Source organism: Lasioglossum baleicum, chromosome 4 (genome assembly GCF_051020765.1).
Source record: "Lasioglossum baleicum chromosome 4, iyLasBale1, whole genome shotgun sequence".
Lineage (NCBI taxonomy): Eukaryota > Metazoa > Arthropoda > Insecta > Hymenoptera > Halictidae > Lasioglossum > Lasioglossum baleicum.
The window spans coordinates 14465832-14492326 of record NC_134932.1 but is presented as its reverse complement, the minus strand read 5'-3'; the positions used below and the strand labels follow the sequence as shown (position 1 = coordinate 14492326).

The window sequence follows — 26495 nt, the reverse complement described above, 5'->3', positions numbered from 1 at the left end:
TCAGTTTACATTTTTTTCAGTATTCATACACGATTAATAAGTATTTAATCGTTAACCGCAATTTTTTTTAACGACTAAACTAGGAGATTACTTGTTAATTGCGATTAACTATTGAAGTAGAAATTTAGTCGTCAATCGTTGATCAGATTTTTGCCCAACTCTGTTCTAAAGCAAATGAATTTTGTGTTTATAGGAGGAGCTACCGAAGGTGGGAGGAACTAAAGAAAAAATACTAGGAGCTAAAAACGTTCACACAAGGATATAAATCAATTATTTTACAATCGAGTTACTGAACAGGGGAAGCAAAGATCTTCATTCAAGACCAATGGAGACCTCTCCAGACGATGTGGGCGGTGTCGGCACCGTCCATGTTCCCCTCCCACTAACCTAATCATACCGCCGCGCCAGCAGCAACCTACAGAAGCTTCTTGGGGTATGAAAAAGTTATCCCAATATAGAAACATCGAATGAAGAATGTTCGATATTTTCGTTTCCCGTGCAACAATCGTTTATCAGATTCCAGCAAAGAGCGGGACAAAGCCGCGGTCAATTCGAAAGACAAATGCGACGGCAAACAGGATATCGATCGATCCTGAAGAGGATGGGTTCATTATCGCAGTCCACTATATGTTTAACGAGGTAAAACGACAGTCGGTTAATTACCCGCCGGCACCAGCATCCGTGTAACCTATGATCTTCTGTTTGCTCTCTCGTGAACGCGCTGTTTTTCTCTTATCGAATTGGCACGCTCCTGGCCCCCCTTAATGTTCCTCTGGTTTCTTGCAGAAACGTCCCCCGCCACCGTTTTACTCTGTTCAACAGATTCGATTCTACTGCTGAAATTCGCAAGAACGGTTCGCGGTTCTATTCTAAGCTATTCCAATTCGAAAACCGAGTCTTTCTTCCGACCTGAAATATTTCTGCTACATGATTTTCTTAATTTGATTTATACAGGGTGTCCCAAAATTCCTTCAACAGCCGGAAATGTGAGGTTCCTGAGATCATTTGAAGCAACATTTTCCTTTGCAAAGATGTTATCGGCGGCTTTGTTTAGGAGTTATTAACGAAAAACACTGACCAATCAGAGCGCGACCTAGACGCGAGTTGGCACAGTCGGCCCGGCGCGCCAACTGTCTATTGGCCGACTGTGCCAACTCGTGTCTAGGTCGCGCTCTGATTGGTCAGTGTTTTTCGGTAATAACTCCTAAACAAAGCCGCCGATAACATCTTTGCTTAGGAAAATGTTGCTTCAAATGATCTCAGGAACCTCACATTTCCGGCTGTTGAAAGAATTTTGGGACACCCTGTATAAGCCTGACATATTAGTTTGTTGCATATGAAATGTCCGATCTTTAACAGTAACATTAAACAAATTCAACTGGTATCCTAAATGAACTTACTGATCAAAGTAAACACCAATGTAATCAAAGCATTCTGTAAACGAATTTCATATTTCTTGATCGTATTACGGTAAAAACTGATTTCTTTGGTCATCCATGTTCTTCATTTATGAGATTGTTGTTTCCATTTTGCAGTCCTTTTTATCATCGACGAATAATACGTTAGTTAATCATCACATGTTGACTAAAAATCACATAATGCTATCGTCAATATGTTATTTTTGCACACTGTATGAAAGCAATACACAACATTTAAATTATAATTTAAGATAGAATATTAAGGATTATCTTTGTACCTCAAAGTTGTATACAGGGTGACCGAAAAATGCTGTACTTCCTCGAAAGGGATAATTTCTCAGGTCATTTGAAGTATATTCTACCTCTGCGTAAATGTTCTCCACGACTTTGGTAATAACTCCTTAAGAAAGACGTGGAAAACGTTTTTGCAAAGTAAAAATTGATACAAATAACCTCAGGAATCACCCCATTCAAGGAGGTACAACATTTTTGGAACACCCTGTATAATAAACCTGTAAATGGTAATAGCATTTCTTGATTAAAACGTTTTATACAAGATATGTATTATAAAACCGGACGGTTCATATGCAACAACCTAATAATACCTCATACAATACTTTGATTTGGTAAATTAATTACAAACTTTCAGTGTTCGAAGATTTCTGGACGACACTGTACAATGGGGACTGTATCTGTCTGGAAACAGCTTTGATACAGTAAGATAGCTCGTGCAAACTGCCAAGAGAGCCATAAATAACCGTTCGCAGTCTATCTCTCGTTGACGAGATATCGTTCGACTGCATAAATATTATCTGCGCTGCGCTGTGCATCCATATAAACGTGGAAAAACTGAATTTTTCAAAAAATATCAGTCTTTTTTCCCGACGAAATATATCGTTTCTCCGAAATGTTCCCGATGAATGTCAATTGGATTAAAATTTATCTTCGCGTCTATACGAGCTGCACAGAAAACGAGCGTTTCGGATCGACGCTATCGAATCTCGAAAACTACCTATCTCTGGCAAAAATACCGCCGTTCGATCGAACCGTACAACACTCAGTGCGGAGTAGTAGATACTTTCGAACAGTCGATAGCATCACCTTCAAAAACATCCTGAGAAGTTTCCTTTCACGGCGAATTAAACTTTCGAAAATACTATTATTTTCATTGAACGGAGAAATCATTTTGAACACCTACTCCTGATTTTTCCGGGGTAAATAACCGGCTTTATATTTTTAACCGACTGGAAATTACGAAAATCCTTCAATTCTTCTACATGCTTTCACATATTAATGTATCTTCTCTTCCCACCTACTGATTTCCAAGTCCACCATATTCCAATGAAATCATAGTCCGCAACATCTGTCATTTGGAAAATTTTCAATTCTACGCCGCCACCGAAAAGATTGTATTGTATTTAAGTTCGTGTGTATTCATATAAATTAAATAGAAATTATTTCATACTTTTTAGTGCGTTTTTTCGAAGTCGCTTTTATTTTTTTTTTCATTTTACAATTCAAATAATGATGTTGCTTACATGGAAATTGATTCGACACGTATCTTTATCCAAGCATATACTACAATGAAAATTGCGAAGATCTAAATAAATAGAGCCTTGTCAATTTTCTCAGCCAAAACATTTTAGCGATCCCTACTTAAAGCAAAGCCACGATCTCTATTAGGTTTAGTGTTAAACTCTTCGACAGCGAATTTCAGGCTTGACAGAGATCATGGAAAAATGTTCGGGCGTTTTATGATCAGTGTCGCGGATCGACAGTGTCACAGAGGACTTCGCGACACCGTCAATACTGTCTCGCCAACAGTCCCCGAAGTCGTCAGTCCAGAGCAAGTGCAACTCGCCGATTGGAAACCGATCGAACTTCCAAAGCCACTGTCGGAACTCTGACGAACTTCGGTATTAACTACCACGACGTTTATAACAGGGACAGAAAATTATATATCTATATGGACGGAGAAAGAGGGTGAGGTAGGGTTTATCTTGGAATTACGGTCGCCAACATTTAACCGGTAAGCGGGAAATACGACGCAAAGTCCGATGGCAACCTAGAAAGTAAGAAACTACCGCGGATTGGGCGTAAAACTCGCGGCAAACTACCACGCTCGGGGATTAATTAACCCACACGCGACGAGTAATGACTCGTTTTCAACCCACGGCGCGTGTAACGTCTTTAAAAATAACGCTAAAGCGACAAGTTACAGCGTTCACGCGATATTTTCACGCGGCGAGGGCTGCAAGATTGTTAGCGCCGTTCTGAACGCGGAAACGAGTACTACGGAGAAAATCTAGTAAAAGCCTCGCTTCTACATATAAATACGAAAAGGTCGCCAGTATCTGAAAACTTGTTTTATCAATAAAAATTCTTTGAATTTTGAACTTGACAACATATTAAATGATTGCATAAGTTCGTGCCCGATTTTCATAGATGTCGCAAACTGTACTGCACGGCGGAGTGTAAAAGAAAATTATATAGTCACCATTCTTTTCTAATTAAAGAAAAATTTTGTAAAAAAAAATTAAACCGACTTCGAAACGCACTAAAAAATGTACTAAGAAGTATGAAATAATTTCACATGAATTCAAATACAATACAATCTTTTCGGAGGCGGCGCAAAATTGAAAATTTTCCAAATGATGGATGTTGCGAATTATGATTTCATTGGAATATGGTGGACTTGGAAATCAGTAGGTGGGAAGAGAAGATACATTAATATGTGAAAGCATGTAGAAGAATTTAAGGATTTTTCTAATTTACAGTGTCGAAAATTTTCAATTTTGCGCCGCCGAAAAGATTGTATTGTATTTAAGTTCGTGTGTATTCACATAAATTAAATGGAAATTATTTCATACTTTTTAGAGCATTTTTTTAATGCGTTTCGAAGTCGGTTTAATTTTTTTTATAAAATTTTTTTATTTCACACTTTTTAGTGGAACGAACAGAATTTGTAGAATGGTTTTTCTGTCTTATTGGTTATTTGCAATAAAAACCGCAAAGAATGAAAAAATGCAAAATTTGTTTCCAAGGGACCAATCGGGAGACATACATGATGCAAAAGGTTTCGTTCCGGTGAACATACATAGAAAAAAAGCAAAAACAAAAGGTTTTTTCGAAGTCGGTTAAAAAGAATGGTGACTGTGTAATTGATTAATATTTAAAACTCTGTAAAACTATTTAAAACTGTATTCTTTAAAACTCAACCATTGAATTTTATTTTCAAATCGGGCACGAACTTATGCAATCATTTGATATTTCGACGTTATCAAAATCGATGAAGTGTACCGTTTTCTGTATAATTACCAACAAAAAATAATTACACACGATTAACCCATTGCCGTATCATTTTCTTTACAGTTACAGTGATCAAAACATCTTTATCCGCAAAAATGTCGTAGAAGAGGAAAGAAATATTATATTTCTTGTATGGCTACATTTATTTTAATGCTTAAATATTGCTTACAAACGAATCAAATTTCATTTCATTTAAAAAGAAAGGTGTTCTAACATTCATATTTGTTCAGAATCTTTACGACTAGCGTGACTCGTTAAAATACGGCAGAGGGCTAACATTAAAGTTCTATTTCCAGAGAATTATGAGGTACACAGAAGAAGTACTGATTGTTGCAGCACTAGAATAGACGGCGAGTGAACAGGTTAGAGAGACGAGAAGTGGAATATAGGTGTGTACGAACCGATTGTCGAGCGTGCCTGGGAGTGAACGATGGGGTTGTTATTGGCCTCGGAGTTGGTCGTCTGCGGTCGATCGGTGATGGCGGCGGTGGTTGTCGAGGTGGTCCCAGCAGCGGGGTTCAAGCTCGAAGTGGACGTGGAGGACGGGTTCGTCGGGTTCAACGGCTTCGAGGACCAGGAACTGCAAGTATCGCAGCCCTCGGCGGATCGTGTCGAAAGCCGGCAGCAGGACCACCGTTTGCCAGTCCAGAGACCGGCGTGATAACGACCGCTCAGCCCTGGATTCTCGCTGCACACTGTGGACAAACACAATCCGAAATTACCCCCATAAATCGCTAAATAACGCGACAAGTCATTCTACCGCCACCTTGGATTATCCTTTGCTCCACCCCCTTCACAATTTTTCTTTCCCTTCACACCAAAGATCTGGTGAGAAATTGTGGAAAAGGTCGTTAGAGTTCATCAGGCTCGTGGTAAATGGCAATTTTAATTGGTATATTATAAACAGACCGCGAATTTTTATGCAAAATAAAAGTTATCTGCACTCATTCTGAAATACTGGAGCTACATTTATTAATTTTCTTAATTATCTTACTAAGTCAAAAATAATGGAAGATTTCACACTGTGGACAAACACTATCCAAAATTACCCGCATAAGCTACATGTATTTATTTTCTTAATCACCTTAATATGTAAAAAATAATGGAATATTTCACACTGTGGACAAACACCATCCGAAATTACCCCCATAAATCGCTAACAACGCGACAAGTCATTCTACCACCACCTCGGATTATCCCTTGGTCCACCCCCTTCCTCACGCTACCACAACTCCTCCACAATTTTTCTTTCCCTTCACACCAATGGTCTGGTGAGAAATTGTGCAAAAGGTCGTGAGTTCGCTATAGGCACGCGGTAAATGGCAATTATAATTGGTATATTATAAATAGACCGTAAAGTTTTATGCAAAATAAATGTTGTCTGCACCAGGGACCCTACCTGTTATAACCAAAAAGACGAAAACTCATGGAATAAGAAGTATTTCATCGACTAAAATCGTATTGGTTACAAATAAGAATTATAAGTAACCGAACATTTTTTCTCTAGTTGGTAAATGTTATCGTTAAGAGAAATTCATTTCGATCACTTATAACAGTTATCAATGAGAGAGGTTTATTTCTATCGCTCATAACAGTTATCAATGAGAAATATTTATTTCGATCGCTTATAACAGTTGTCGATGAGAGGCATTTATTTCGATCACTACTTTGAGCAATCGAAACAGTTCTCTTCATCGATAACAGTTATCGAGGAAAATCCAATTTTTTGGACACTAATAACTGTTGCTTGTATCCAAAAAATATAAAAATTTTCTTTATATTTTGTGTAGATTATCTTAAATTTCAATAAATAACCAACTTTTTTATTCATTTTCTTAATCATCTTAATAAGTCAAAAATTTTCTAGAAACAATCGGATAGTAGGGGTACAAATGATCGAGATCACAGTTGCAGTATCGCATCGAGCCCTCGAGGATCGAAGTTCGTTGCGATCTATCAATTGGGAGTGATGTGGGCCGGGCAAATAACTCGAAAATGAAAAAACCTATGAGGACGACCTTTATAACTGTCAAAGCGTTTCCCGTTTAATTAATAACCGGAGGAAGGGATCGGGGAGAGAGAGAGAGAGAGAAACTCGATCGCAAATAAAAGTGTGTCGAAATGTATTCGAGTCCCGCAGGTAAAACAACGTGAAAAAATACACACGCATGGTGAGCGGAAAGCAGGTTTTTCTCTTCGAACCGCACGTTCTATCGAAATGGACCAATGACCATCGGTCGTTTTCACATGTGCTCGAAGAGTGTGGTGGAGGAGAGGGAGTGAGAGAACAAAAAAAATATTGAAACGCCATTTGTTTCGGCGACGAAGCCCCGATTTATCCAACACGACTCGCCACCGTATTTATTTGACAAATTATCTATCGTGCAATTTTTACCTCTCTACCATCCCTCGTCGTTCATACGGGGGCGAGGCCAAAAATTTCCGAAAAATCGCATTAATGCCTGTCCAACTGTTTTTAGCGAGCCCGTCCCGAACGCGGACAAACGACGGACGTGCGACGACTAATAACCCGGTTAGCGAAACTCGCAAAACGTTCTGACCATTTTTTCGAAAATAAATCGCTTTTCGCGAACACAACGTCCACAATGTGGCGCTAATTTGAATCGAAGCGATTTTTGCGCGGGACCCTTGCACCGAAGCAGAGAAAATTTTCAAAAAGGAAATATCTCTTGACATCATGTAGTTAACTCATGTACTTAACATAAAAAAAAGTGATCTTTTTTTTTAGAGCGCCCGAATATTAATGGGAGACAATATACATATAAATATCTCCTCTATTTTTAATGACACAAAAAATATTTATGGCATAATTTAAATGGTATCGAAGGAGGAATATCATAGAAGAACAATTTCTTTTGTCCGGTTATTTTGTCATAGTTTTTTCAAGGTCATCGTTATTTTTTTTATCGTGAAAACTTTTTTATATTCCATCTTATAGCGGTTGAAAAAATACATTTGAATATGCTTGAGTCATTAACAAGATGGAATGAAAAAAAGTTTTCTCGATAAAAAATAACGATGACCTTGAAAAAACTATGAAAAAATAACCGGACAAAAGAAATTGTTCTTCTACGATATTCCTCCTTCGATACCATTTAAATTATGCCAAAAATATCTTTTTTTGTGTCACCCTGTATGTTGCTTTTTGTTTTGTGTTATTTTAGTTCATTTTGTGTTATCGCTATATTCGTGACACGTTACTGCTTGCTTGTTAAAATACGAGAAAATATTTATGTTAATAAAGACCGGGAGTAATGGGGTAGGAATATTAATTCAAGTAATTTTAAGCGCGACGGTCTGTTGCGGAAAATGAGAGGAAATTTGCGTATGTTGTGTTATCTTCCGATTTATGGAGCAACGGATATATCAAAAATAGGACAAATGTTTATGTTAACAGAGATTAAGGGCGTTTTCAATTATTCTTCTTTTACGAAGGATATCCTGCGTGACGAAATAAATTTTTTTCTTTTATCGTCGTGTTTCTAGATGAACTGTATTTTATGGTTAAATCCTGGCCTGAACAACGAGTTCCCCGAAAGTCAGTGACGTAGAATCGGAGTCAGAACAGGTTAGCTTTGAGAATTTTTCACCGCGAAACTATAAAACTTTTTATCACCAGACTTTCACGGACGCTTTCGTGGATTTTTCAGCGACATTCACAAATTTTCGGGCAAAGAAATAATCAAAATTGAATTTACTGGAAGCGATCAAGCGCACCCCTGATAAAAAAGGCATTCACACACGCGGCTGGCATAATTCCAACAGTTGTGACTCCCATCAGATACAAAAACTGAATCTAATACTGGAGAGAGTTCCTATACACTCAATTATATCCAGCAAAACGAGAAATATAGCGAATTAAGAGACTGTCAGTATCTGAAAAATTTAGTATTCTCCACCCTTTCTTAAGCTTCCACAGATTTCAAAAAGAAAACGTCAAATTCTTGTAGCTTGATCATCATTATACCAGCTATAGCGAGAGGTGTAGCGAAGATGCCAAGAAAATTCCGAGTCGATCGATCAAGTGGATTCCGAGTTACGGCAGCGAATTTGACAAGAGATATTTGGGAAAGCTTGTTCCCTTTAAGATAGCGAAACAAAAGAGTTTGATTCTGAATATTTCTGCCTCGGAAAATTTTTCTATGGCTCCCGTCAGGAGACGGAAAACACACCGTTCCCGCAGCGGCTACTTTCTCCAGCGCGTTTTCTCTCTTTCTCCAGGTTTCCTCGGCATTTTCCTAGGATACGCGGGCCGGATGATACGACCCCGGATTTCTTTGGGAATCCACTCGGAAACCCTGAAACTGGATACAGCTTGGATAAATATGCGAGATTCCTCCGGGCGCTTAAACTCGGGGATTATGTCAGCCTGATTTTAAAACAATCGCGGAAGTGGTCCTTCTCTCCACGCGAAGTTGCTCGAGCAAAAAAGGAATTTTTACGGAATTCGAACAATTCTACCCCTCCTCCCTGCAGAACACAATTAAGAAGGGGAGAGTGGTGAGACAAAAAATTTTAAAATCGTGGCCTCTACTTTTCCTTTTGCTGCTCTTTACTTTACCGGACTCAAAATTTGTGCCTTTCTCCTACGAATTAGGATGTATTTGGTATGTAATCCAGTAGATTTGTACACGGCGCGGATGCAGATCGAAGTTTCGATCCTGTAGGATCAATAGTTGAGGAGCTATGGTTGCTTAAAGTTGAACATTTTTGACAGGTAAGGACGCCGACATATTGGTTTGAAGTGACGGTCGCACGCCGCTTACCGAGTTGGTTAAGATTGGGTCGAGGGGGGCGGGGGGCGGTAAGGTACGCGGGTCGCGGTGGTCACTACAAACCAATATGGTGGCGTCCTTACCTGTCAAAAATGCTCAACTTTAAGCGATCATAGCTCCTCAATCCTCAACTATTGATCCCACAGGATCGAAACTTCTGCATCCGCGCCGGGTACAAATCTACTGGATTACGTACCAAATGCATCATAATTCGTATGAGAAAGGTACTAATTTTGAGTCCGGTAAAGTAAAGTTTACCCTTTCTTTTCATTACTTCGAACCTCTTTAAAAAATGCTCAAGCCGCTGCGCTGGGTCCAATTTTGAAGAAGTTATTCGTTATTCAAAGGTGTACGAATACTTTGTACGCTCACTAGATATCGATTTCTGCAACAGGAGGATCCGTGCAGTAACACGGTTGCAGTAACATGTTTCCTTTACAAACGCGTAAATAACTTGGGGAAAGTACGAGGGAACGTGTGTTCGACGTTGCTAATTGAGTGGTTGTAACTGCGTCCGCGGGGGATCGAGAATATTCAAAATTCGGGATATGATGTTCGTCCTCTCGAGTTAGAAAATCGAATCGGGGTCTTGTATCGTACGTAACACGAGACTTTGGCGTTTAATTATCGAATAACGAGCCGAAACTGCTGCGATTAACGTTTGTCGATCGGGGAAAGTCTAATTGGCCGAGCCAATTCGATATTAATGGATTTAATTTAACCCCCGACTGCGATCTAATTCGGAATTCGCGAACTACAAGTAGATCCGGTTAGATTATAACTCGAACTTGACTCCGGATGTATGAACCGCCGGGAGATTTAATTAGAATCCGGTTCTAACTCGGCGAACGTAATTCAGATATCGTTTTAACCGTTTAAATCACAGCTGATTTAATATACTACGCGAATCTACGGGTAATTTGTAGAGAGCGAACCAAAGCAAAATCAGTTCGAACCTACGATTAAAACTGAAATGAATTGCTAGTAGTTATATTCGGTATTAATATTTCACACGAAATTCATTTGGGCCAGACATGACGATTCTGTTTTCTAACCATGCACTAATAAAAATTCTTGTTCGAGGTCGTGTCGAGGTCATGGCATACAAATTACTTGAATTCGTCTTGACATAAACACGAAGGTGACCTTCATTTTCCATGAACAAATTTCTTCTCTGAATGTTTCTCTATTGCATTTTGTAGCCGACAAAACGCTAATTAATTTCGTTCCTTGCATTCTACTTGCCCCGTCCGACGCAATACGCGATCGAACTACTTACACGAACGTCTCTGTTCGTCGCTGGACCATTCAATCTGTTCCCGCGCGCAATAACCCGAAAAGAAGACGAAAATAAATAGCGATTCTGCAAGCTGCACAATTATTACCTTCCCCCGGATTGCATTCTAACGAGCCACTCGGATTAATTAATTTTTAGCCATCCGCCAAGGGGCTATCGTTCCTCTTGACCCGCTATTTCTTGGACGAAATTGGGCTGGCCTTCTCCGCGAAACCGACGAATCGTTCGTACACGATCTTGGAATATTGCGACCACAGCGAACTCGAGGATTTCAAAGGAATTCCGTCATTCAGGGATTTTATTAAAACCTTCCTCGCAAAATTCTTTCCTAACGACTTCTAGAAGAATTTATATGATTGCACCTGCGAGAACACCTGTCTCTATCATCCAAAGGTAAAACAATTGACGGTATTTCCTGGCAATCTATCTATTCCATTCGAGAACCGTGTAGACGTCGCGTCGCGTCGCGTTCGTCGAATTTTCCGTGTTCGGGGCGCAAGAAAAGCCTGGGAGGTCCTCGACAATGGTGGAACAAGGGCTGCGGTGGTCGTAACACGGGAATTCACTGACCCCCGGATGATAATGAGGCGATTAACCACGTTGTTCTCGTTGGAGCTCGACGAGACAGAGCCGAGAGAGAGGGAGAAAGAGTGAGATAGCTCCAGGGGAGAACGCGGATAATTAAAGAACCGGCGTGATAAAGAGGAATAAGCTGAAACCAGACTACTTTGCACTTTCGTTTGGGAGCGAGCCGTCATGCACAATAGGTCTCATCGATATTGTCTCTCGCCGACAAATTGCTCGAGGGCCGGTATCGATCGCGAAGCCTTTTAAAAGCGCTGCCTGGAACTTTTTACCGGGCGGATGCATATGCACGTGTGTGGCTCCGTGACTTCTCCCTCGGATGTCGCGGATAATAAAGATGATGCGAGCCGGCGGATAGCTTGTTTCCCCTTCTTTTTACCAAATCAAATGTTCGAGAGACTTTTTCGAAGGATTTTACAGGAGAGAATCTAATACTAGAGAATTTACTTCGGAAGTCTACAAAATACTGCTAGATTCTTCTGAGAAACTGCGAAGACCGTAGTGTCTCTTTGAGGAACATCGACTCGATGAGTTCTAGAGAATCATTCCAAGTCCTGTGAAATGTTCTCGAAGTACCTGATAGCACAACAACTCGTTTGGAAGCCATTAAAGCCAAGGTTGTTTTAAAATGATCTAGGAGTCGTGGCGTTTCTCTGAAGAATATAGCAATGACTGTTTCTCATTCTCAAATGTCCTTATTGTGTTCCTCCGAGAAATGTAACGAGTTGCTGACGACTCTTGGTGTCTCCTGATGTCTCCTCGATTTCTTCAGAAGCCTCTAGAGAGCTAGTAGATCCTTTTAAAATGATTCCAAGTCATTGTGTTCCTTCGAGACACATAACAAGGACTTGATGGCTCCTGGAGACTCTTGATGACTGCTCAATTTCTTGGGAAGCTCTCTAGATCCTTGTAAAGACTCTTGATGGCTTCTTGACTCCTTCGGAAGTCTCTAAAGACCCACTAGGTAGTTTTAAACTGATCTAAATGTCATTGTATTCTTCTGAGGGACATAGCAGGTTCTTGATAGCTCTTGATGGCTTCTAATGGCGTCTTGAGGACTCCTTGAAATGACTTGGCAGGTAGAGAATTTCCTTCGGGATCTCTACAAGCCATAGGAGTCCCGTGGAAGTCCTTGGGGCAACCCAAGATCCCTTTGCAAGCGTTCGAGGATCTTTGATTTAGACAAGACCTCTAAGCAAACTAGAGAGAGATCTCGAGGACCCTTGGGTTTTCTTTGAAAGCACCCGAGTGCCACTAAATTCTCCTGGATGACTATGACGACCCTTGACAATCCGTATGCTCATGTAGATATTCTGAAGGCACGTACAATTCATTACGAACTCCCAAACATTTCTGAAACACTCTCTCAAAAAACCCCGGCAATCAATCCCAAGGTCCTCCCACGTTTCCGAAACGCACCTCTAAATTAATTAACACCGCGCGTGCCAATAATATGCTTTTAAATCCACTACATCGATAATGGCCCGAAATAATTAAAGATAATCGCAGTCGGAGGGAACGCATGGCCGGATAGCGTATTAACGAGCATGGACCGTCAAATAAATCGTCCTGCGTTCATTAGCATAGCTGATTACGGATTACGGTTGCAAAATTCATAACGCGCAGGAGTTTCGAGGTCCTACGGCCGTAGAAACAAAGCAAACACTTCGAAACCCGATAATATTCTGGCGAAATTACAATTACAAAAACCGGCGTTTAGGAACACTGTGCGACGGGTTCTCGCCGACAAAACGCGAGAAAACACGACCCAGAAATTACGATTTCGGTGAAAAACCACGCGGAATCTCTGTTGTGGGGGAGGCAGAAACGGTCCAGTAGTTCGCAATGAGCCCAATCCACGGTTCCAGAGAGAAAAACCAGGAGAACAGACTGTTCAACGCGCGTTTTTCGTTCCGTGTCTTTAGGTAGACCGGCTCTGAAAAGCTCCACGGCGTGTTTGTCACTGGAAGATCCAATTATCGAAACGAGCCGAGTTGTTTCCGCGGGCAGGTTATTCCGTCTCTTTGAGGACGAACCACGTCAATTCCGCGAGGAAGCGGCAGAAAAAAAAGAGAGTAGAAAGACGTATAAAGAGTAAGAGAGTGTGTGTGTGTGAGAGAGAGAGAGAGGAGTCGACGATTCATGCGGGGACCCAGCCGGGCTCGCATACATTTCAAATGTTGCCGCAGTGTTCTCGTGAAGATGATCATTGCCGCGCGCAAGAAGCTTGAATAGCCTTTCACGTGTTCCGAGGAGCAACCACTTCTCGTTCTCTCGAGCTCGGATGTAAAACGCCCCTCCAACCCCGAAGACGTCTACGGGTCAGAGGCTCCAGCTAGTGCCACCGGCTCTACAGCACCGCCCACGCACGATGTTCCACGAAAGATGCCGAATTTATTGCCTTTGTCGACGATACTTGTCTCGGCAGTCCTCCACAGGGCTTTAAAAAATGTTAAATGTCACAATCGTCCCTTAAAAATCAATGTCCGATTTTTTTCACAAAGTTATCGCGTGAGAAACACAGCAGGACGTTCGAGAGCAGGAGAAGCTACTTTATCGTCGTTCTCATTGGCTGGTGACTCGCGGTTGGTCGTTACGCGACGTAGTGGGGGTGGGAACGCCTCGAGGGCGTGGCCAATCCGCGACGCTATGGAGGAAATCACTTGTGGTCGTTTATTTACGAAAAAGTGTGCACCAAGTATTAAACTCGTCATGAAAAATTAATTTGATGCCCTTAAAGCAATTCGAACATCCTCCTAAACAATTATAAGGAAGGACAGGAGCCCCGAGAAGTAATCTTCCCTTCACATCACGGTAATGTTTTCGAAAAGCGTGCATTTCATTATTCGAGGACCGTCTTATTGGAGCTGGCGTGTCCCGGCACTTTAAACACGCCGTGTTTCATTTTCCTGGTCCTTGATCTGTCCTCCAATTTCGCATAGCGCGTGCCGCCCCGTCGGCATTCTTTCAAAGAAATAAATTCTCATTTCCCTCCGTTGCTCCTTCGTTGTTCTCTCTGAAACGGATTCCCCGCGGAATTCCTCTCTGTCCAATGATATTATTCCGGAGGAAATTCTTATCGCCGTTCCCGCAGCCGAAGGCGCGGTCCGCGATTTTTTCCGAAGTTTCCCTATGCAAAACGAGTTTCATACTCCTACCAACTGCTCCCGTTGTTCCCGGTAGGCCGAGGGAGCACAGACTTCGCGAATTTTTCGGGATCGGTCCTGGCCTCCGGGAAACTGCGAAATTGAACTGGGCCGTGGCTGTCACGCGAAAAGCGAACAATAGTTTTCACCGTTCGCCTCGATTGCTCCGACATTCATTCTCCATTTCGCGATTTTTCTTGACTAGAAATCAATTTATTCGGTTGTGATATGAATTATCAGTGCTTTCCTCGGTAGCGCCGCGGATTGGCCACGCCCCCCGGGCGTTCCTATGCCCGCTACCTCTCGGAACGAGTAGCCAGCCAATGAGAGCGTCGCTGTACTTCTCCTGCTCCCGAACGTCTCGCTGTATTTCTCGCGCAATAATTCCCGGAAAAAAATCGTACAACAACGTACCTAGGTTCATTTTAAAGGGCAAGATCTCTACTTTCATCCCCTAATCTTGCTTTTCATGGACCATGAAATATTTTGTTAATGATACAGCATTACGAAACTCTTTCGACAAGCCTTGTACGTCACCGGTTATATTTTCCGTCCGATCGACGTCAACAGTGATCCAATTTAACTCGCGAAATGATTTTCGCGCTCGAAGCTGCAGAGATTCGCGGAGCCGAGGAGCGGTGTAGCGGACTCGAGGCAATTTTTCCGCGAGAAATATGGCCGTGATCGCGGGATTCGACACGAGACTTATCAGCATGCCGGTTCCTTCGGTCCCCTCCCGGTTGGTTCACGCGCAGAACTCGCGTCAGAAATCACACGAATCGATCGCCGATATCGCTGACGTATCGCGATCCCCCGCTCGGTGATGGATTTGTCGCTGCGGAGGGACGCTCGAACTTTTAACGAGTTTCCAAAGAATCTCGTCCGAGGTGATCGGTTATTATTCGTGGCCGCGGCACCACCGGAAATAGAATCCTCGACTTCTCTGTCCCGCCCCCGCCATGTGCCACTTCCATCCCCACTTCTATGCGTACCCGCGAAACTTGTTCGGGTTCCACTTTTATTCCCTTTTTCCCCCATACAATGTGCCATTTTTTTGACCGGCCATTATTCTTCACGCCCGTTCTCATCCTTCCCAAATATTATTGAAACATTATTTATCCCCGGTGGAGATTAGTTTGTTCGAACCAACGTGAACTACTGATAACGAATCAAATCTGCCTCGTACAAATTGAAACGGTCCTGCGAGAACTCTCCTCTTTGCGATCGCTCTTCGAAAATCAATCTACGATTTTGTTCTACGGTTTTATTGCACTTCGAGTGAAATAATCGGTCGAGAGTTATCGGATTTCCTCTGTGTCAATCGAAACGCTTGTACAGAGTCTACAAAATAGTTTCCGCGAATAAAACCGCCGCGGAATTGAAGATCGAACTCTACCCTTTACAGCCGCCCCTTAAAAATCAATGTACCTTCATTATTGAACTTTGTGCGGAAAAATGGAGGCTCCAGAACAATGATAAAATTGCTTGTGGCACCTCTTGCGTGTCGAGGAAAACAAAGAGGCGATAATTCACTGTCCAACACCAAATTTGTTTTCAATATACTGTTGGGTCCTTCTTATAGAGTTTTTTGCGTCATGTTTAAACAATCATAATGTATTAATATTGGATATCATTGTATTCGGGAAAGTCTACAGAATCTTTTGCTGTAAAGAACAATTCAATATCTTTTATAATAACATCACAATATTTGTTTAAAGTTGAAAAATATGTTTTTTTTTCAAAGCCATGTTTTTCAAAAACTGTGCGTATAGGAGAAAAATTAAGGACAGATTCGGAATCGGCGCAAAAAACTCTATACGAAGGACCCAACAGTATATTGAAATCATAAAAAAAGTTGAAATTTGTTGGACAGTGATAATTGACAACCGATCGAGGATAAGGGCGAACGCCGTCGTAAGAATAGTTGGACCGCGTGTTCGACGCGTTTTGGAAGTTGATGAATAGGGTATCAAGCGTCGACGTATCATGAACAAAAGCCGTGGAAAGCGCCGGGAACTCTGTCAGTGTAATTTCAACGGCGTGATGCGACGCGCGACAGAACTTTCGGCGCGTCTTCTCGTTCGACGCAATTTCCTGCGTCGTGTCGCGGACGACGTTACTTCACGGCTCGGGAAACTTCGTCCAACGGAACAATCGACTACGGAAAGACACACCGAGCCCTCCTCAATTTCACGAACTACTTAAGAAACAAAGTTAAAGCCTCATCCGCCGATTACAGTATACGCGCGCTGCTCGTCTTTCGAATTTTCCTGCAACGCGATTCCCTTACCCTGGAACTAGGCGAGAATTCCGATTTGTTGGCGGAGCCGTTCAAACGAAACTTTCGGGGCCATGTAAAACAGGTAAAAACGCGTGACTCTTTCAACTTAAGAATATCGAAAATCATATTTTCACTTGTTCCACAAACCTACAAAGTTTTATTCAGATGACTTCACAAACGAGATGGAGCGAGAGATTGTGTTTAAGTTGGTCGAGGCTCTCATCCCTCGATCTGAATGAATTGTATGGAATAAAAATATGCTTTCGGATTGAACTGCATGCTTTAAAGTGCCTCGGTAAATTTCGACAGTATTTCGAGGTTGTCGGGAAAAAATTGATAACCGTAATCAGGCGAGATCGCGTCGCAAAAAAATCAGTATCGCGAAACACGGCGCGTATCGTTTTAACCCAGTTCTCATCCGGCTCTTCAATTCCGCGAATATTTTTCTACGGCTGGGACGGGTAGAAGCGTGCAAGACAAACTTTCGTTGAAATGTATAACATAAATCAGCGTTTCCACAAAAAAAAAGAAGAAGATTTCTTCTTAATCAAATATTAAAAGTCCTGCATTTGCGACAGCCTGCTGATCGCGATTTTCCACGAGAAAGAGAAATATTTCGAACACAGCCGAATATTAAAAATCCTGCGCTTGATAGCACGTTGAAATTCGTATGCGCTTTTCTGCACAACTAATTTCGACTTGCACTCCTCTGTCCACCCCCCCAGAGAGATTTAATATTATCCGGTACTCGAAACTCGGCCTTGTCCGACCGTTAAAATAAATTTTCGAGCGAGACTCGGAACGGCCGGCTCTCGTCGTCGTTGCAACGAAAAAAAAAGTCACAAGAGTTATGAATAGCGAACGCGGAAATACTGGACGCGCGCGCGAAAATTCACCGTGACATCTTTGTCCGACGATCGGCCACGCGGAAAATAGTGGACGCGAAGGATAAAACTAATGCTCGCGTCCATGATGGCGCGGCGCGACGGAAAAAGAAAGAAAATATCTTTATTAACGCTTCACGAGCCCCGTGGACGATCTGTATGCAGACTGGATTTGCCCGTGCAACTCTATGCAAATACTACAGGACAGATCGGATAAATAGCGGGCTGTGCTGACGTGAACGCATTGTCATATCGAGAGATAGCTCACCTCGATTTCTAATTCAAATCCTGCAAAAATTCTATTAGAGAAACATAAGCTTTTTCGAAACTCGTTTTTTCTGTTCATCGCTGAACAATTTCTGGGAAGACGGTGCACTACGCCAAGAGGCAGGATTCTCGGGTGATTAAACTGTTAATTTACTGTATTTTCCTAATTACTGTATTTCTTTCAACAATTTGTTAATGTTCCTCTAAAAAGTATTACACAATTTCTCTGAATGTCCATTCTTTACTCGCTAATATATTAATTTATAATTTTGTAATGAGAATTTGTAAAAACATGTTAAATACAGGAAGGTTTTAAGTAATCTATACATTTCCGTTGACGACACAAGGGTTAAAAGAAGTTGGGAGGAAGAGTGAAGAGCAGAGAGAGGGAGAGAGAGACAGATAATTAAGAATTGAAAAGAAGAATAGCAACTCACCAGCACGGATGGCGCGGATCCAGTCGGCGCGGTCCTGTTCGCGGGCGGCTAGAAGGTAGAGCGTGTACTCTTGGCCGGCTTCTCGATAGCCCACCTGGAAAGGTAGTCCAGGTGGTCTTCCACCTCCTCCTCCGACGCCACCGGTGCCTGCTTCACTGCCTGCCACCTCGCTGCCGACGCCGCCGACGCCGCCGGCGTTGCTCCCGAGGCTCGCCGTTTCAACCACGTGGACGCTCTCGACCGCGATTCTACCTCGTTCCTTGCGCCGCTGCACACATACACACAGAGAACAACCGGCTCGTTATCTTGTCCAGTACCAAGAGTCGACAGAACAGAAGAAGAACTAATGAAACGAGACCTCGAGCGGGGACACCTTCTTCAACTCTATCCATCTTTTATTGGCAGTATACATACTACCATTGAATCAAGGTATTTTACTTCGGAACCGTGTTTCCTCCGTTGCGTCGCGGCTTAGCCACACCCCGAGGCGTTCCCAACCTTCCCCCCCCCCACCTCGCGAACTGACCAATCTCCAGGCAGCAGCAAGTGTTGCTATGTTTATCGTGTGATAACTTCGTGAATAAAAATCGAACGCCTTTCCGCAAGGGCTCGTTTTAATGGGCGAGAGATCTCTATTTTCGTCTCTGTAACTTGTTTTTCTTAATAAAATGATTTTTTTCAAGTTAGCGAACGGGTGAACGAGCTAAGATAGTTTTTCCTTTTTCAATCGTACACTAGATTTTAATGGGTGGTTACAAAAGGAAGTCTCCAGTCTTTGAATTCACAGTGGTTTGAAATCGACCGCGATTCTACCTCGTTCCCTGGTGCCGTTAAGGCATAGAACAACCAGTATGCCGGCTCGTTATCGTGTAGGGGCACCGAGTGGAGGAAAAGAGTCAAAAGAAATGAAACGAGACCAGAAGCCGAGACGTGGCCGGAAGGCGGGCCGGATATACACACGACCGCCACTCTCCTTCGCTTCCGTTTTCACCGGAAGACGTTTATACATTTTATACCTATGCTTTCTTTCCTCTTTTTTTCATGCTTTCCTCTCCATTTTTTCCTCGTTTTTCTTTATTTCTTTTTCTTTCGTCAAAGCTGAAAGGGAAGACTTTGCTCTTTGCGTTATCACTCGATTTTAGTCGCCGCCATGCCTTTTCAAATGGTTTCTGCCGCGTTTTCCGTGACCAAGACGGCGCCCTGAAGATATAGAGGTACGTGCAATAATCGAGGTAGTGATAAAACGGAGTGAAACTATTTCTACAGACAGAAATTTATGGCCGACGGCCAAACATAGGTATAGTTCTTCGCGACGTCGAACGCAAACATTTTGTACACGAATGTCGACTCGGTCGCGTGGCAGCGATGTCCCAGGGCACCGAGGTCTTTTCTATTTCAAATTTCCGCGGAGTACTCCGCTCGCAAACACTCTATTACGACCTTCCTTCGAGCGATGGGATCCGTTTCGGTGGGCGTGATCCGCCCACGCGTTCGAGATAGGTGTATCTCGGGGATCCCGGCAAATATTAGTCGAGGAGACGGGACCGGAAGGGATCTAAGCAGCGGCTGCATTCCGTTTAGCCAAACAATGGTTCCGTGGCTCGAACTTGCCTCTCCGGAATTGGATCCCCCGTGTAATCTTGATCCGCAGTTTCGATAACGCGGATGCAACGCCCCGGGAATCCTGTTTCCCTACAACGTATATCGAATATACAGACGCCGACGAAAAAAAAACAGAGAGAGAGAGAGAGAGAGAGAGAGAGAGAGAGAGAGAGAGAGAGAAGAAATCGAATGGCACTGTCAATCAGTGGCGCCGACGACGTAACGCGGCCGACTGACAAGCTTGTACAAAAGTGTAAATATCCCACGGGATTGTTGGCTCGTCGGTGCTCGCGAGATTTTCGTCATCGAGCATCGATACACCTTTTACGCTCTCGCTATTTTTTTTTCTCTGTTTCCCAAGCGACGCGTCGCTTTTTTATTCCCGCTTTTGATAATTGCGTTAGGCTCGTTGACGTTGATTGGCGACGGTCTCGGTGGTTCATTTCTGGGACTCGTAATCGCTCGACTGATTTCTATGTTGTCCGGTGGTCGTCGAGGTCTACCGTGTTTCCGATCGAGCGATTTTTCCGGTGATGTTCGGGTAAGCTTGATTTTCAACTTTATTCAGCGTTAATCGTTAAGGAAAACAATATAGCTAGCTGCTGGTGGAATGGTTTGATTCTGAACAATTTTTCCTCCGTAGCGTCGCGTCTTGGCCACGCCCTCGAGGCGTGGTCAACCAGAGCAACAACGAAATAATTATTCGCGGTTGACAAGAAAGTAATTTAATTATTCAAGCAATGAACTTTAATCAATAGAATATTTTCCATTTTGTACTGTGATCTTTTCCCATCTTTCTGATAGCTTTACAATTAAAATAAAACTTCTGGTCCTTATACGCAAAAAAAACTGATCCAAGTGCAATTTCAGGTGATCATCATTTCACCTTAAAATACCGAAATTATTTTCTGTCAACCCACTATATTTGACCTACTGTAAATTGGTGAAAAAACAAGGGGATACTACCAAACGAATAAAAATACAGTAAAATCCACAGAATTCCCGGTTTCGATCTCCAAACAGAAAAAGCTCTTCAAGTTTCGGAGTCGTTTAACAGGGGACAAGAGGTCCAGCATGTACAACGCGAACTGGAACCAGTCTGTTTGACCAGATGTCCCCGAAGAAACGTGGGGCGGGCTCTCCGACGGAATTAAACGAGAAAAACGACACCGAGGGCAAGAGTAATGGCGGCCGAAGGGGTTGAAGTTTCCCTCGGCGGGAAACCGAGACACCGGTGTGTCCTCTTAGCCGCGATTTAGCGTCCCCAGATCGTGAAACGGAGGGACACGAGCCGCGATAAAACATCCGCATCGATTCCACGGTTGTTCTTCATTATTTCGTCGGGGATAGTTTCGCTTCGTTCCGAGAAAAACGCGTTATCGCCTCGCGGAAGGGACGACCTGAAACTTTTTCCGAACCTCGCCGCCGGTGATTTACGACTCGGCCTCGAGGACTCGCCGACCCGGCACGGGACAGTGACGGGTCGCAGTTAAAGTGATATAATATCGCTGCAATTTGTAATATTTTTGCGCGTTTTTTGGCGCGGGCGCGAACGCTCGGACGATGGCTCGTCCGAGAACGATTCTCAGAGGCGCTCCGGAGATGTATCGCGCGATTATTGTAGTTGGAAATGATTTTTTTTCAATCTATTAAACATATTAACCCTTCGAGAACGACGGTGATCGTCATTTCGTTACTCTATGATGGATATTTTATTATGTTAGGGATGTTGCTGTAATCTGTTGGTGATTCAGACTCTTTGATATATTTCCCATAACCATATTCAAATTCTAGAAAATAAATGATACAGTATGAAAGTGTATCGTGTCTAATAATTTCACCGTGTATAATCAATAGACAGCGGATCTATGTGCAGAATAAAAATGTTTCACCTGAATTATACCAAACTGGAGTGAAATGGAAATTTATTTTCTTTGTCAATATGGATAAAAGGTTGAAAATAATATAACAGAATTTTTTAATTCTTCTAATGTTTTCGTTGGTTTAAATTACACCTACTCATTTTTGTTATGAATGCATAAAGATCCGCTGTCTAATAATCAATTTTGAAATACTCTTAGAGTTAGTATGACGTACTGATATCGTCCCCGAAGGGTTAAGGAAGAAAATAAAAAGAAAATACAAAAGTCCGCTGTCCGAGAATTACATTTCTTGCGTTGAATAAACTTCTCGACTACACCCATCGAATAGGAACGGGAACAGGAACGGTTCAGAGAGAGTGCTAATTAACTGTTAAAGACGTAGATCTGTACAAAGAGCGCAGACGTCCGACTGTTTCTGTTTCATCAACATTTTTCACTGTTCGCCGCTTTCACGGTCCGTCCGTTCAAGGCGCGAATTACACGGCGAAGTTAATTTCGCCTTATTTCAAGCCATCAGCCAGGGATGAAATTGGAAAATCCCGGGTCGGGGATATGTGTGTACTGTGTGCTCAGATCCCCGAAGACGTAACGAGGTCAAAGGATTCAAATTCCCTTTTCTCCGGCTCTTGTCATCGATGGAAACGGAAGCGGGAAGCAGAGCCGGGAGAATGAGAGACAGCGAACCAAGAAAAGCACTTAGGCAAGACGAAGGGAATTAATAGAGAGAGGGAGAGAGAGAAAGTGTGTGGGTGTGTGTGTGTGAAACGAAAGACCGAACGCGATTTTATCACTGAAGATGAAGAAAATTCGCATTCAGGATAGAATCCCCGAATTAACGGAGAATGAAACACGAAACAGCTACCGGATCGTAACCGAAGATTAAACTTGGATCGATTAGATCGAAGAAGGCGAAGAAACTGATCGAGGAACCTGCTTCAGAGTACAATCTTCGAAGGTGTCTTCTGGGAAAAATTCAGTCGAAAGAATTTCGATGTTTTTCCGAAGGTTCTGCTTCAGTTGGAAACTAAATGAAAAACTGCTTCGGTTCAATCTCTTTGAAAGGACGCATTTATTATTAACGCAAACCCTACCAAGCGATGAAAGTATCTGGTAAATATTGCTTTATAAAAATGGCAACACTAAACTTATTGAGGCTGTCGTACATAAATGGATTTTTATAATTTCGATAATTGAGAAATATATATAAAATTGGGAAATAGTTGAAATAGAGTTGAAGAGAAACATGTTTCGAAGAAAGACGAGAGGACTGAGGCGTGAGCGACGAACAATTACAGAGTCCATGGGGAAGGAAGGATGGTACGTAAAGATGCACTTGTCAGAAGAGGCAAATGTGTTTCCGTTAGACGAAAAATTTCTCAAGATTGATACTGCTTCTTCCTGTCGTGGACTCTTCATTTTGGAGCATCTTGGAACGGTTCCGCGGAAAGTGCACGAGCATTCGCGACAATGGGGGGTCCGTGAAAAATGAAGGGGTGTCTAGAATCGAGAACTCCGTTCTGCGAGCCAATTCTTTCATCGACTGGCGAGTGTATCTCGCCAGAAGAGCGTGTCTGTCTCGAACAGCTCGCTAACATGCCCGAGACAAATTACTGCTCGTCGTCACGAGAAGCATCTCTCTCGGCTCATCGCGCACACGCGCGACAAATTGAACAATTTTTAGCCCCTGCTATTGGAAAACCGGAGTGGTAGGGGAAGAGAAAGAGAAAGAGGGTGCATAACCGGTAATACGGGTAGCTCTTTTCGAATGGCGGAAATCCGGCGAGACAAATCGAGTTTCCTCCGAATATCGGAAGGATATTGGTGTACACGGCCTGCCATTGCTTTATGCCAGCGGTGGTCAACTAACCCCTAACATCATCCCCCCAACCCCTCGTATCGCCCCACAATTTATGCATCGCTGTTTCTGGGTTGCGAAACCGTTCTCCGCACTCGCAAATTTATCTCGCTCGATTTTAACCCTTGACCGCGTCGCGCAGGTTCCCCATTGTGAAAATGCAAATGGATTCTCTTTTTAGTAAATGAATATTTTAGTAACTAGACACATAACTAATTCATCTTTAATCTTTTACATTTTCATTTTGTTAAATAGATTACTTTGATTTCACGGAATTTTTGCAGTTGCTGCTGCGGTAGTCGACAGAAAGAACGAACAAATCGGAAATTGTTATTTTCTGCTTGAGACAAGTGTCGAAAGGAATCGAAATTTGTGAACACAACAGCAAAGAGTGTAACAACCGATAGCTTGTCCCTGTCAACAGGTTATCAGGCAAGGTGAACCCTTAATGCCATTAGCAGGGATTAAAAAGTACATAGGCTACGACTGTCTATGGCGCAGTGTCGGAACAGGTGAGGGAAATTATCCAGAAACGAGAAACAACGGTGGCAGCAACGGTGCAAAGCGGATATTTTCATTGAATAATAAATTCAGTGACAGGGGCCGGAATTTTTACACGAGCGAAATTCTCCCGCCCCTTTAGCAGGGGCTGCATTGTTTTTACCTTTTTTTTTATGTTTCCAACTCGAGCGAGCGATTTACCGTTCTCTCTGTCCAGTTTGTTTCGGCATCGACGTTCCTCGCGTTTCGGAAATAGTTTTTCCTTTTGTGTACAGACGTTTCCGTGATGCGTCGATAAATAGAGGGTCGCGAGAGCGCTCCGGATTTACAGCGCGCCAATTTTTTCCCGTTCGTTTGCTGGACAGCTCGGGGACAGGACGTGCGATCGCTGTCTTCTTTCTATTTTTTGTTTATGGTAGACCGTTCAAAAGGATCTAGTTTTTTCGAGCATCGAACAACCTGTACCGTGCTCTTTCATTTAAATTCAATCGAGGCATTACAATGACACTGTTCCTTTTAGTGTTTTCAGCTCCGCCTTCTCAATTTTCTCATAAACCCATCGAATCGTCAACTGCCTAAGTCGATTTTTTTATGAAAATTGGGTTTTCAGCTTCGCCTTGATTGGGACTTCAATTTCTACGGTTTGGCCTCCTGCAAAATTTACTTATTTGGACTTGGGCAATTTTCATCCGAGGCCGACGATATCTAGAAGAAGTTCCCCGGCTATCGGCATCGTATACGTATTGTCGAGTTCTTTTTGAACGGATCGATTTTTATACATGCACACGGGGAAAAATAGATCCTTGCCCGCTGTGCGTCGTATATCGATCGATATCGGAGGACAGCATAAGCCCGGGCCCGATTCTTTCCAGCAGGAATAAACTCGAGGAAAAAAGGCGGTGGCATTCGTTATTTGCCCGGAACCGGAGCCGGAACAGCGGCCGTTGCGGAAAGGACGCCGCCGGAGAAAATTTCATTTAGGCTTTTGCGAACGGTCCTGTGCGACGACGTCTTTATTAGATTCGCCGACTACCGGTGCCCTTCATTACTGTCGTCATTCTTCCAGGCACTCCGCATGGCTGTCCCGTTTTCAGACAGAAGTCTGAAAGACCTCCGGCGACCCTCTCTATTCGAACTTCGTGCTCCGATAAATAACGCCACCTCATGAATTTCAACACTTCCCTACGAATTCCGCGGACGGGTATTGCGCTCGATCTACAAATTAAGTAACTTTATTTTGAACGCGAACACTTAAACATGTTTGAACAACGTTCGGTGACGCAAATCGACGAAAGATGTAAATAATAATCAGTGAGGGGGAAACATGAAAGAAAAAGGGGAAGGGGGCAGACAGAAACGAGGAGAAATATCCGTCGGAGCGACTTAACGACCCCGAGAGCGCCGGAAAAAATCCAGAAAAGGAAAAACTGTTCTTTTGCCTCGGTTTCTCCTCGGGATGCCACTTGAATCCGCTTTCGAGCAGAAATTCGCGTTGAATCGGCCGGTCCGTTCGCGGCTGGTCGGCTCGACTCGGCTCCTTTCACCGTCTAAGGGGGTGGTAACAACGAATAATGAGGCTGGCTTTAATTAACGGGGGGAGCCCTGACGCAAACTGCTGAAAATTAACGAATTTCCCTGCATTTGTTTCAGACAACGCGTTCAACCTTTTCGAAATTCTATAGGGACATCTAGCTGTCTACAATAAAATTAATTGAACATGTATTTAAATACATGCATTGCAATATAACAACCTCGAACATTCCATACGATTGAAGTAATTTATTTAACACGCTAAAGCAATCAGCGTTGTTAATAACACTTGCTTGTGACATGGTAATGAAGTTTACACCCTTCACTATAATCTAATTAATTCCGGTATTGACAGATTGATCCGCGCGATTTGGCAGCACTCATTTTATGACAATCGTATAGCGCCGGTTACATTCAACGCGTTAAATAGCTGTCGCTTTTTTGAAAGTTGTGTTTCTCAAATACGACTTCGACAATGGCTAGCTTTTTTCGCCTAGTTTAATGTAAAATTACCAAAAATTTCTGTTAATCGACGCCTCGCAGAAACGACTTTGGGGAGATGGCATTGGGAAAATGGCTGCCACGGTCTTCCAGTTTAACGTATCAAGTTGAAAATTTCAGAACACGCTACGGAAATATCATACAACAAAGTGTATATATTGATTTCAAAAATAAAAGTCTTTAGGTGTGCAACCCTTTAAGAA

The 26495-nt window shown here is 42.8% G+C and overlaps 1 protein-coding gene across 5 annotated transcripts in view; it reads right to left on the bottom strand.

The window, feature by feature from the left end:
* Btk29a (tyrosine-protein kinase Btk29A) overlaps positions 1 to 26495 on the bottom strand; it is a 259480-nt gene that overhangs the window by 224796 nt on the left and 8189 nt on the right. For all 5 annotated transcript variants that reach the window (XM_076422491.1, XM_076422492.1, XM_076422493.1 and 2 more), the window contains 2 exons: positions 18421 to 18688; positions 5129 to 5422 (listed from right to left, as the gene is read on the bottom strand). In XM_076422491.1, the coding sequence (XP_076278606.1) occupies positions 5129 to 5422; positions 18421 to 18688 (562 nt within the window). The remainder of the gene's footprint in view (positions 1 to 5128; positions 5423 to 18420; positions 18689 to 26495) is intronic.